This window comes from Mastigoproctus giganteus, chromosome 4, assembly GCF_048544385.1.
Source record: "Mastigoproctus giganteus isolate SK-2022 chromosome 4, ASM4854438v1, whole genome shotgun sequence".
Lineage (NCBI taxonomy): Eukaryota > Metazoa > Arthropoda > Arachnida > Uropygi > Thelyphonidae > Mastigoproctus > Mastigoproctus giganteus.
In genome coordinates this window covers 236,917,956-236,931,346 of record NC_143578.1, presented here as the reverse complement: position 1 = coordinate 236,931,346, position 13,391 = coordinate 236,917,956, and the positions used below count along the sequence as shown (strand labels likewise).

The window sequence follows — 13,391 nt, the reverse complement described above, 5'->3', positions numbered from 1 at the left end:
GTTTTACGGAGCAATGGCAGCTAATGGCCATTATGCACCAAGAGAGATAATGGTATTACTGTTATTAGTATTAATAAGACTGTTATCTTTATTAATTAATAACAAAATCAAATATGAAAACCTCGTTCTTGATCAATACATTATGCTAATGCATTCTAATTTGCTTATTGTATTTTACTGGTGATAAAACCTTGATTTGATATAAAAGCTACACTAAAAATACTAAAAGTAATATTTTGATTTACATTCATTTCATCACAAATGCTTTCATTTTTAGGAAATATATACTTTTTTTTTTCTTTTTTTTGCATTCACAATGTTAGCATTTATAATGCATTTATCACAAAAATTCTTTCATTTCCTTGCAACTCTGGAGAATGATAATTAGCTAGTTTCCTCTTGGAAAGAATACTCTAATTGTATTTTCATATAGTATATTGGCTAATTGATTAATGTCTTCTCCTCGTACAGTTGCCATGACTTCCAGAACCTGGCTATATAAATAAAGGAAAAACAAAATAGCATAACTATATTTTCAGTTTACGTATAAAACAATATTTCACAACAGAGTAAGCAGAAAATTTCATTATTTTAAAGAATGAACTTATTTTCATTTATAGAGTTACTTCTGTTTTGTATAACACCAGTTGGATGATGAAATAACTTTAATTTAAAATAATGTTAACACATAATATAATGGGATTGTTTTTCTATCAATGTAGACCATCCTCCTTTATATGAATTTCTTTTCTTTCTTTCTTTCTTTTTCTTTTTTTGTTAGTTGTTGGCGCATCGGCTTCTGTGGCCATAATGCACCTCCCAAAGTTTTTTTTGCATTTGCTCTGATCCAAGCTCGAGTTGGGATTCGAATCAGCGACCTTTGGGTTGCCAGGCAGGCACTTTACCCACCTAGCTAGTCCGGTCGGCAATGAATTTCTTAAGATTATATATGACTTCATTCTGTGACTGACATGTTATGTGCCATGAAGAGGAAAGGGGAACAGATATTAGCTCATTATCTACAAAAGCTGCATGAGTTACTAAGGAAGAAATAGTTTAGCTTCTCAAAAATCATAAGCTTTGTAATGAAATGCTATTATAGCCAACAGAAAACAGTGTAATTCACCTCAAGAAAATTTCTATAACTTATATTTAGATTATAAACAAACTGTAAATAATTTAATAAAATGAAATGACAGGAAAACCTATTATGGAGCTTTTAAAGTGTATTATAATTAAAGTCATGACTTAAATTATAATGATTAGAATACAAGGAGATCCCAGAAATTCTGCTGGGGAGGGAGGCTGGTTGTACTTTTTTAAAATTAACTACTAAGTTAGTTTTAAAAAGTACACTTTTTCATGTGATAAATTTTAATAAATTTCTGACCCAGTCAAAGTCCCAGTATCTAAATTAAAATGGTAATGTTTCAGAATTCCTTATTGAATTTTGTTATAAGATGAAGGTTTGGGTTCTGTGAAGTCCTACTTAGAATAACAGTCACATTGCAGACTATATGTAATGTGACCTAAATTTAGGCTGCACTGAAAACAACTTGCAATAAGCTAAATAGGTACCCAAAAAATCTGGGAAATTCTGCCCAAATTTTTTTAATGAGTGCTGTCGTGATTAACCTAGACCTCAGGGTCAGCAAGGCTTATGGGATATTTTTCTCAGCATAACTTTCCCTAGCTGGAAGAAGGAATACACTGCCCTACCATCTTACCATTAATATGCAGACACCTGCCTTTAGACAAAAAAAGAGCTTTTATTGTGTCATTTAATATTTTGTGCTGAAACCTTTTGCTTTTATGATGGCCTCCAATCTTCGCGGCAGACTTTCAACCAGCTTTTTATAAATGTCAGGTGATATGTTCTTCCACTCGGTCTTTAACACAGCAACCAGTTCGGTCTTGTTCTTTGGGCGATTTTGACGTGCACGTACCCGACACATCCCAAAGATGCGGTGATTTTGGTTTTTTTTTTTAAGGAGCATTAGCAACTAAGGCCATATTGCTCCGGGATATGCGGGGGTCATTCCCAGACCTTTTCCGCATCCTCCGTATTTGGTGGTGACGGGCTCGAACCCCGGTCTAATCAAGAAGCTACGCACTGCTGCTTCTTCCCACCTGGCTACGGAGGCGCCCCCAAAGATGCTCGATAGGGTTCAGATCAGATCAGATCAGATTCTGGGCTGGTCAATCCAACTTTTCCACGCCCATGTCCTCAAACCACTCTGTTACGACCTGAGCAGTATGGCATGGCGTGTTGTCTTGCTGATACAGGTATGGGTCTTCCCTGAAGTATTGCCATTATGTTGGAAGTGCATAATTGTCCAGGTTATCCTGGTATTGTGCAGCATTCATGATTTTGTTGATAACAACTAATGGGCTCAAGCCAAACCATGAATGGAGCCTCATACCACGACACTGCCTCCACCAAACTTCATTGTTGGGAGGATACAATCACGAAAGAACTGTTCCCCTAGCATTCGCCACAGCCATCAGACTGGTAGAGTGCGAACCTTGATTCGTCTGTCCATAGGACTGCTTTCCACTGCTCTACAATCCAGGATTCGTGCTCCTTACACCACGTTAATCAGCATCTAGCATTTGTTGAGGTGACCAATGGCTTGTGAACAGCTGCATGACCATTTTAACTCATTTCATGGAGTGTCTTTCGTATTGTACTAGTGCTGACATTAGTTCCAATACTCTCATAGAGGGTTTGTGTGACTTGAGACAATGGCAAATTACGATTTGCATGCACAGTTCTTTGCAGAATTGTCTTGTCCCATTCTGTTAGTTTATGGGGTTTACCAGTCTGTTCTTTGGCAGATTCAGTCCTCTTCCATTTGCATATGACATCACTAACCATTGACCTAGGGATCCCCGGGTGACTGCGATATCTCATACAGAATGCCTGCTTATGTGGCATCCTACTATCATTCCACATTGGAAGTCTGTTAATTCTGTTGAACGTGTCATCTTTCATGCCCACTTTTGCAATTGTCTGTTTGAAGCCCAGTGTGCATATTTATAGCAGGTTCTGTGATGTGTTGCATGCATAGGACCTGTTTCCCCATCCATGGAGGGGTGTCTGGATATTAATGGTAGGGCAGTATATGTTTAGTAGGGACCCATATGAACAGAAGAGTTGCACGGTTTGGGGAACTGCTACATTTGAAGTTTAGGCGCATCACTAGAAATTTACAGGCTAGTGATATATATGAAAGTGACACTAACACTGTCCTTGAGAGTACATGTGCACAACCTCAATTTATGGAAAGATGCAATAGTATTAGCCATATGATGCAAGGAAGCCTGAGGCTTTTTCTGCACCAGCCAAATAAATAAATAATTAATTAATTAAAACATTATAATAAAAATAAATAATAAAATACATTTGATCTATTTGATTTTCTCCTCACATAGGCCTATTCAGTTGACCTTTGAATCCCCCCCCAAGCTATCAGCCTAAACCATCCAAGAGGCAGCTTATTCCAATAATCAATAACTCACTGGCTAAAAGAAAATGGGCTTCCTTGCCCCATGTGGCCATTATTAGTATTAGTAATGGCCACATGGGACAAGGAAGCCCATGGCTTATGCTGCACCAGCCAAAAAAAAAAAAAAATAAAATAACAAAAAAAATACATAAAATAAAACAATAAGAATAAAACACATTAATAATAATAAGAAAATGGACAACCTATGCATTTCCCTCCTCCTTATGTAATTATCCAGCTGACCTTTGAATTTCCCCAGACTCATAAAAAAAAAAAAAAAGACTGTCAGCCTCTACCACCCATGTAGATAACTTATTCCAGTAATTTATAACTCGCTAGCTAAAATAAAACCTCCTGCAATCCAGTCTAAACAACTCCCTCCGTAACTTGAAATTATGGCCCCTAGTTCTAGAATCATTTAATTTATAACATATTCTAGAATAATTTATTCATTTCACTTTATCCTTTCACTGTATGTTTTTTTCAGTCTCATACACCTCAATTAGATCCCCACCCTCTTCACAAGCTGTCTAGTTACCAAACTCTTAGCATAGCATACATATTCAAAATCTTTCTGCATATGGATGCCCTTTTGCCAATCTCATCAGATGTGCTGCCCATCCCATCTTTGAATTCTTTCAAGAAGCTCAGCATGTTTTTTAAGTGCAGTCTCCATAATGTAACACAGTATTCCAAGAGTGACCTGGCCTTATAGTTGTCTTATACGGTGGGATTTTGACCTCCCTATCTCTACAAGAAAATGTTTGATAAATCACTGACAGGACATGATGGACCTTCCTTGCTGCCTGTCTACACTACTTGGAGAATTTCATGTTTGACTGTATTATAACTCTCAAATACCTCTCTTCCTCTACTGTTTTAAGTTTAACCCCACCAAGTGTATTTTATTTTGGAGGGTTGCTATTCCTTGCATTTTTCTGGCTGCATTAAAACAGCTATCACTTTTCTGACCATGTATCTGAGTTGTCCCAAGGAAGTTCTTCTTGGTACTAATTAATAACTACTCTACTGATCTTGAAATCTGCAAATTGGCATCACATGCTCTATCCCTTCTTCGATGTCATTTAAGAAAATCAAAAACAACAGTGGTCCAAGTACCATCTTTATGTATTGGGGATTGGCACTTCTTCAATCCAAGTGAATTTTTCCTGAGTCCAGTGATTCCTTCATAATTAACCTTAATGGTTCAATGCACTCATTTCTCTCAAAATTATTGGGTGTATGCCTTCAACTACAGGGATCTTATTCACCTTCAGACTTGAAAGTTTTTCTTATAAATAACATGCTTTCTGGCTTTGCTCACACATTTCTCCTCAACAAGAAGGGTCTTTTGTCAAAAATGTAATGAAAATGGTGCTCAGATCATTAGCAGACACAAGCCACAGGAAAAAAACTTGTTTAACCAACTAACAAACTTTGTATTTTATTACTTTTCGTTACTCATTATATCAGGAGATTGTCAAAAACAAAATGAAGGAATCTGGGCTTCTGTGTTAGGCAAACTAATGTTGATACTGTAGGGCTGAGACATTGAGGCATCCTGAAAAGTGGGATAAAGAAATTCATTACAGTTAACATAGTGCGTACAGGGGAGGGAGGGAGGGGGGAGATGCTTTTTATCAAAAGTTGTCTAAAGCAATCAGGTCATTTCCAGAATATAATCAAGTCTAGTTCAGTCTTCTTGGTGTGACATGACCGAAAAAAAAAGGAACAATGACAGATGTGTTATAGGCCAAATTAATCTGAGGCTTATGAAAAAAATCTGTTTTAGAAAACTTAAATGGGGCAAGAAAAGTGTGGTTCCCTCATTACTTTAATGACTGAATATTGAGTAAATATCAGCATTATAGCAAATGGGATCAGATTTTTTTTAAGCAATTGTTATTTCAGCATGTCAGAGAGATGGTATAGGGCTCAAATGTCTTGATCTGATTCTCAAGGATTCAGAGGCCAACAGCAGGTAGTGATTGCAATGTTATAAAATGAACAATGTCCAGAAAAATCCTGGTGGTCAAAAGAAAAGGTGAGAGCTTCAATTTCAATAGTGAGGATTGTAGCAGACTGAAGTTTCTTACGCTCTCTTAATTTGAGAGACAACTATAATACTGAGAGACATAACTGTATTATGAGAAGTAGTAGTAGTGGCATGTGATGCAAGAAAGCAAGTGTATGAGCTTATGCAGCATCAGCCAAAAAAAAAAAAAAAAAAAAAAAATCACACCATTCCCTCCAAATGCCTGTCCAGTTCCTCCTTAATTTATTCAACCTATCATCTTCCACAACGACAGATGGAAGTTTGTTCCAGCAATTAACCACCTGCTGGCTAAAGGCAAATTTCTGCACATCTATTCTACATCTGTCCTTTCTTAATTTGAATTTATGCCCCTTAGGTTCGTAATCTGAACAAATGGAAGGATCTCACCAGAATTCAGCATGCTCAACCCATTCAAGGCCTTATACACCTCAATCAGATCACCGTGCAGGTGCCTAGTCTCCAGCCACTGCAATTTGCAGAACTTAAGCCTCTCTTGGTAAGAGGATCCCTTCATTCCCCTCACCAATCTTGTTGCCCTTCTCTGTACACGCTCAAGCAAATCTACATCCTTCCTACAATGAGGCCTCTAAACCTGTACGCAGTACTCAAGGCGTGGCCTGACCATTGCCTTATACAGAGGGACAATCACCTCCTTTTCCCTGTAGCAAAATTCCTATATATCTTTGACAAAACCCATGACCTGCCCTGGCAGCCTGTCTGCATTGCTCAGAAAACTTCACATCTGACTGCACAATTACTCCCAGGTGTTTTTCATTTTCTACCACCTTAAGTGTAGTACCACACAGTTGGTACGTTTCTCTGGGGTTACTTCTACCCATATGCAGTACTTTGCATTTGTCAAGGTTAAACTTCACTTGCCACTTCTTAGCCCATCTGCCCAAATTATCTAGATCCTGTTGCAGTAGCACACTGCCATTACTGTCATTAACCGTATTTTTATCGTCTCCCCCATAACCCTAATTTTCAATCTCACTTGAAAATTGGCCCCCACCGAGAGAAACTAATAATTTCCATAATTTCTACTCAATTTACAAAATTGAAACTCTCAATATACATAAACAGAAGTATATTCTTTGATTTCCTACCTTTAGTGCTCAGCAAAAACTATTAATTCACTCTAAAACAGCAAAAATGTACGATCACATTTCAATTTATTATATTTTGATGTCGGAAAAACAAGATCCAAGCTTTGAAAATAAAACGCGTTACAGCATTAGTTCAAAAATTCGCGCGTCAGCTCGGCGCCTTTGGCTAAAACGAATCAACAGATACAGAAGATAATTGACTGGTCAAGCTTATGTCATTAGCGTTACCAAGGTGATCCAAGGAGAAAATGAAACTGTAAACAACTTTCATGGAAAACATTGAGCATCATTACTTGCGAACACTAATTTGCATGGCTCTCTCACAACAGTTTTACTTCTTTTCGTAATTGTTGTACGAAAGAATTGCAATGAATTGGTTTTGAAGAACAAAAATATCTTCTTTCTTTTCTTCAGTATGTATTGTATCTACTAACAAAAAAAATCAAGGAAATTCATCTATTGGAAGCTATACTGGGAAATTCATCTATTGCTATACTGGAAACGGAAGGAAAAAAAAAAACTCGTAAAACTGATCACTACAATGCACATTTCATAAAAAAAAAAAGTTCGCTTTATTGTAATTGTTTTTAGAGGACTAAATTGAACAGCAGTTTCATGGATGTATTGATCTTCTTACGAACTTTCAACAAAATATTTCTATTGATAGCTGCATTATAAACTTCGAAAACATATGTAGAAGGAACTTCGCCTTCATCTCACCTGGTGTGCAAACGAAAAAAATGCGCTCGAGTAACAGATTGTGAAAACAATCCGTTACTGTGATATTTCCTTGATATGCATTTGATACCATCAAAAATTTTCGAGGGAAAAATTGAATTTTCATTCTGAGCTGCAACTGTAATTTCACTTCTCTTGCTCTAACAGAGTAGCTGTTTGCCGAATGAAGGAAAACAGGGTTCATTTCCCTGAAATTTCCAGTTCCTTTCATTCACCTGGGGGGGGGGAAACTCCTTAGGGGAGAGAATTCGCCTTTCTAGTCCGATCCTAATGGAAAGCGACAGAGAGAACAAAATAAAAATACTCTTTTGATGGGGGGAAGGCCAGGAGATTGTCAAAGGTCCACAAATGTAACTTTCACATCAGAGATGCTGAAGTTCTAGCAAGTCAGTTTCATCGCGGATTCGAAAGTTCTAAGTCTATTTCTTTATTGCATTCGGTTTCACAACAGATGCTAAAGTTCTAATAAGTCAGCATCATCGTAGGATGCCTAAGTTCAGATTAGTCCGATTTTTGTCCGGTGTGCATTCGATAAAAAAACCCTCTTTGCTTTACTGTAATTGTTTTACGGAACAATATTTTGCAATGATCAGTCTGGAAATAGCCAGTGAACTGCATTATACATTTCAAATACCGCTGTATAGCTTGTCCTTGAATACAATGACTGCGGTTACTTTCCTTTGAGTGACTGCCTGTACAGATGTTTTATTGTGGACACTTCCTTCCAGTCAGTAAAATCATTAGTAGTCGTCCTTTCTTATACCTATAAAGTAATTCGTTATGTTGTGGGAAACCGTTTTTGCTCCTAATTGATGTTTCATTGTGGACACTTCCAGTCAGTAAAATCATGAGTAGTAGCGCTTTATTGTACTAAAGTAATTCGTTATGTTGGGGAAAACAGTTTTTGCTCCTAATTGAAGTAGCACTTGTGAATTTTGCTGAAGTCGATTATCTGCACACACACTGAAAATTAGAAGGACAGTAAAAGAGTTGATAATTGGTGCCACTGGTGGGCAGCATTCTGACAAACAAATTTTCTGTTTATATTCCGGGGCGACCCCAGTCAGAGGAGATCCCAAAATAGACAGAGAAAGAATACAAGAAACCGCACCGCATTTAGAAGTCACCGGCTTGATTGTGTGAAATTGCACTCTGCCTAAAACCACAGTAAAACAAGAGAAGTGATGGGGAGAAAATCTATTTTTCAGCGGAGTTTATCTTTTTATTGCAGCTCAGAACAGCATTATGGCCGTGGATAGTGAATTTATTCGGCTTCTGTACTAAAACTGAATTTCTCCCTTTGCAATGACATCAAAGCGTAACAAGCAAATATCTTCTAACAATACTTTTTGAGCAGCCCTTGATTTGTAATCTGTTAGCTTTGTATTGTTAGAAATATTGCAGTTTTGTGAACAATACACATTTCAAGAAACAACCGTTATTCTTGGCGGATATATATATATATATATTTTCTTTGGCATTTTCGAAGTGGCGATTTCACCAGTTTATAACTCAGCTATAAATAGAAATATTTTCTTGAAATTCAGTTATAAATATATATCCAGGAAACTGCTGTTCCCTAAAAACAATTGCAATAAAGCAAACTTTTTTTTTATCAAATGCGCATTGCAATGTTATCGGTTTTACACCAGTTTTTCTCGTTTCTAAAAGATGAATTTCCCTGATTTTCTGTTAGTAGGCGAACTACACATTGAAGAAAGGAAATACGATCTTTTCGCCTTTCAAAAAACAGTTGTTGCTACTGTTTCGCTTATTGCTTCTTATGTCAACTAACAGTTTAGCTCCCGACTGTGTTATGTTTATTTTCCTTCTTGATGTGACGTAACCACCGTTGGCACTCTCTTGATGTAGCTGTATCTACGAAGTTTCTCACGTAACTAACGGTTTTTCTCACGACTCGCTCCACAAAAACAGTTTCGCTCTGTAAACAGAAACTCCCGCTCCAAAACAAACAAACGAATCAAGTATCGTGTTTCATAAGCCACAGGTTAATTTGGGTGGGTTTAGAAAAATAACAGAAAAAGGCCTAAAAAAATACACACTTGATGTCACATTTTTGTTATTTGTGTGAAATTCAATAGAAATTTTTTTAAAATTGAAGTGGGAAAATCGAAGGAAACAGTTGTGGCTTAACCTATAGCGAATTTCAGCTGTGTCCATAGAGTAAAAAGTATAGAATTTATTAGTTGACCTTTGAACTGGGTCCACTGGACCCGAGGAGATAAAAATACGGTAATTAACCATCCTTTTATCCATTGTAGCACTTACCCTTAACTGAACCATTCTGCTCCAATTTGTACAATAGTCTTCCATGCGCAACAGTGTCAAAAGCTTTCCTGAAATCCAAATATATGATATCAAAATTATTTTTTGCATCCAGTTCCTTTGTAACCACATCATAATATCCTATCAAATTTGTCAGATAAGACTTTCCCTTAACAAACCCATGCTGTGTCTGAATTATTGCTGCAGTCTTGTCTAGATGATCCTGCAATGCATCTTTAACCAGTGACTCCATTATTTTACCCAGAACAGAAGTTAAACTAACTGGTCTGTAATTACTCGTGTCACCCTTCGATCCCCCTTTGTGAACTGGGGATACATTTGCACATCTCCAGTCCATAGGAACCTCCCCTGAGTCCAAGGATGCCCTCATAATTATGGCTAAGGGTTTGCTTAGTTGCTTTGCCGCCTCCTTTAATATAACTGGATAGATCCCATCCACCCCAGGTGCTTTTCTTATGCTTAACTTCAACAATTTCTCCTCCACTTTGCTCTCAGTTATTACAAAATCATTAAGTATCCTGCTACAATTTGATAACCTTCTGCCATTTTCAAACCTTAATAATTCCTCATGTGTGAATGTAGATGCAAAATACTCATTCAGTTTGTTTGCTATCTGAGCAGGATCATCAACAGTCGAACCATCGATGTAAAGTGGACCAATCAGATTCATCCCCTTCCTTTTAGAGTTTATATAAGTAAAGAAATCCTTGCTGTTTTTCTTAGCATCTTTTGCCAAGGATTTCTCGTAATCTGCCTTCGCCTGCCTAACCTTCTTTGTGACCTGATTACAGACTAGCTTATATCTGCCATAGGCTTCTAAGTCGCTTGATAATTTATATGCATCCCATGCATTTTTCTTCTCTGTTACGAGTCTCATTAGTTCATTAGATATCCATTTAGGCCTAAACCTTGAACAATATTTCTTAATAGGTATGAAACTTTTAGTAGCATCCACGATTAATTCCTTGAATGCTTCCCACTTAGAATTTACTGTTGGTAACATCGTCAGTTGTTTAAGGGATTTATTCTGTAAGTCACTTATGCGTTCCAGTGTAGAAGAACTGGAAAAAAAAAGATGCCAAAATTTGGAGGGGGGGGGGGAGGAAGAGAAAGAGAGATGTGAAAGGTTTAATTGTGGGAAACAAATATCTATGGGACAGTTACAGACTTATCACGAGATACTGTTTCATATGACAATTGTAACCGTATTTGTAACAATATAACTGAAGATGAGCATAAGAAATCCCTGGCAAGAACTGCGATAAGGAGTTCTACTCGTGGTGTGTGAATACAAGAAAGAGGATAAATCAGATAGACCCTTAAAAGGTGACAGCAATGGAATTATAGACAACCCAGATGATGAGAGGTACAACTGAAAGTTCATTTAAACCAGGAAGAAACAGTGAAGAGGAGTCAGCTTGTAAAATTAGTGATATCACTATCTCCGAGAAGTAGCTGTGTGAAAAGTTAGTGAAGCTAAGGGAGGATAAAGCCCAAGGGCTGGCTGGTATATGTAAAGTTATGGTAAAAAAGCAACACATAATAATATTAATGTTCATGGTATCAAACCAGAAATTAATAAGATCATCTTTAGCTTCCATGGTGACTAAGGCCATAATACAGAATCATCTCATCAGAATTATGAAGTCATAATTATTTGCTGTTACAAATGTTATAAAATGCATTGGGAGAAAAAAATACAGAATTTTTTAAGCCTAAAAGTGAAGGTATCAATACTAACAATGCTTGACAGCAAGAGCTATGGAATCATACACACCTGTTGAGAGTATTATTTTTCCTGCAGTTTTACCATGTACCATATCATCTGAATCATTAATAAATGGAAAAATGCCTGCAAAATATACATGAACAGATGCAACCTAGGCCAGAAATGCAAAATGACTACTGAGTAAGGTGAGTGATGACTGGAGTGGATCATCAAGTGTAATTGTCACTAAACAACAGAACTATTAACCCCTGCACTTAATGTGCAGAGGTTAATAGTTCTGTTGATATTTTATACTACATCCAAGGCATCAATACCCACACCATGTGAAAACTCTACAAAGAATTCACCAAGGGAGGAGGAGACCTTTACAGAAGCATTTTGGACCCAACCATAAAATATGGCTACACTGGGGTGAAGAATGCAAAGGATGGATGTAGAAAGACTGGAAGAAAGTCATATGGTCTAATGAGTGCTGATTTATGCTTTCCAGCAACAACAGAGGGGTGCACACATGAAGGAAACCACACAAAGCACTGAAACTATCCTATTGTGTACTGATGGTGCAGGCTGCCGATGGAAGTGTAATGGTGCAGGACATGTTTTCGTGGAACATCCCTTGGTTACTTGATTATAACAGAGGGCATGGTGAGTGCCAGAGCACATCTAAATATCACTGCAGATCAGGTGCACTCAGAATGTTGCATGTTTACCTCTATGGAAAAGAATATTTTCAAGATGACAATGTAACCATCCACTGTGCCAAAAGTGCAAAGCAGAAGTTTGAAGAATACAAGGAAGACTTTAGGCATCTGTGGATTGAACTGAAAGGGCATCACAGCACAATCCAGTCTGTGCCACTTCAGAAATTCTAGACAGTTATATTACATGACTGGTCCAATACTCCTCATGTCACTTCTCAACACCGTGTTCACTCCATACTGTGTCATGCTGAAGAAGAGATTTCAGTCAATAGCAGTCCGACATATAAGCTCATGGTTCTAATAATGGTTCGCTTTGTACATCAGTAATTTTTGTATTATTATTTCACCATTAATCATTATTAAATATTTTTCTGTATGTAGAATAATGTTCCTCTCACTTTTAATTAGAATGAATAGCAAAATCGAAACAAACAAGATTTATATTTAGCTTCTACTGATACTCACATTTTTTTGTAAAAAAATAGGCGCCGGTACTCATTCTTTGCTATCAAGAAAAATTCCGTGCCGGCATGGGTGACACAGTTGGCACGCAGTGGGTGCCAGCCATGCCAGCTGTTTCCGTCTGTTAATTGTTGTTGTTGTTGTATGTTTTACGGCGCAACGGCAGCTATAGGCCATTATGCGCCAGCTGTCTGTTAAGGATCACGTGACACTGGGCGGAGTCAGCACCCGTCAATCACGGCCGTATCGCTAGCAGTTGGTACGCTATATCCAATACTGAATCTCGACCATTAATTTTATTAACCATAAATTTATTATACAAGTATATTAAAAATAAGTCAAAGGTGAGTCTTATTTAATAAATAAAAAATAATAAGTAAAATGTAAAAATACGGTAAGTACCAAGTAAAAAAATAAGTAAAAATAATTTCATAATGAAGTTTTGGTCGAGATTCAGAAACGGGTACCCCTTCCAGACTGCTAGCAATACGGCTGTGACTGACGGGTGCTGACTCCGCACATTGTCACGTGATCTCCTTAACAGATGGAAGCAGCTGGCAGGGCTTACACCGACTGCGTAACAGGCATGTCACCCGTCCTGGCACGCTGTACCGTTGCGTACCGTGACAAAAAAAGCCCTGCTCCTCATGTCATTTCTCAACGCCGTGTTCACTCCATACTGTGTCACGTTGAAGAAGAGATTTTAGCCAATAGCAGTCCAACATATAAGCTCATGGTTCTAATAATGGTTCGCTTTGTACATTAGTAATTTTTGTACTATTA

General features: G+C 37.5%; 1 protein-coding gene across 1 annotated transcript in view; it reads right to left on the bottom strand.

The window, feature by feature from the left end:
* Positions 1-388: 388 nt before the first annotated feature.
* The window catches only part of LOC150087518 (deoxyribonuclease TATDN1-like), a 119,926-nt gene continuing 106,923 nt past the window's right edge, over positions 389-13,391 (bottom strand). Inside the window, exon 11 of the mRNA XM_090372512.1 lies at positions 389-494. Within this exon, the coding sequence (XP_090228638.1) occupies positions 389-494 (106 nt within the window). The remainder of the gene's footprint in view (positions 495-13,391) is intronic.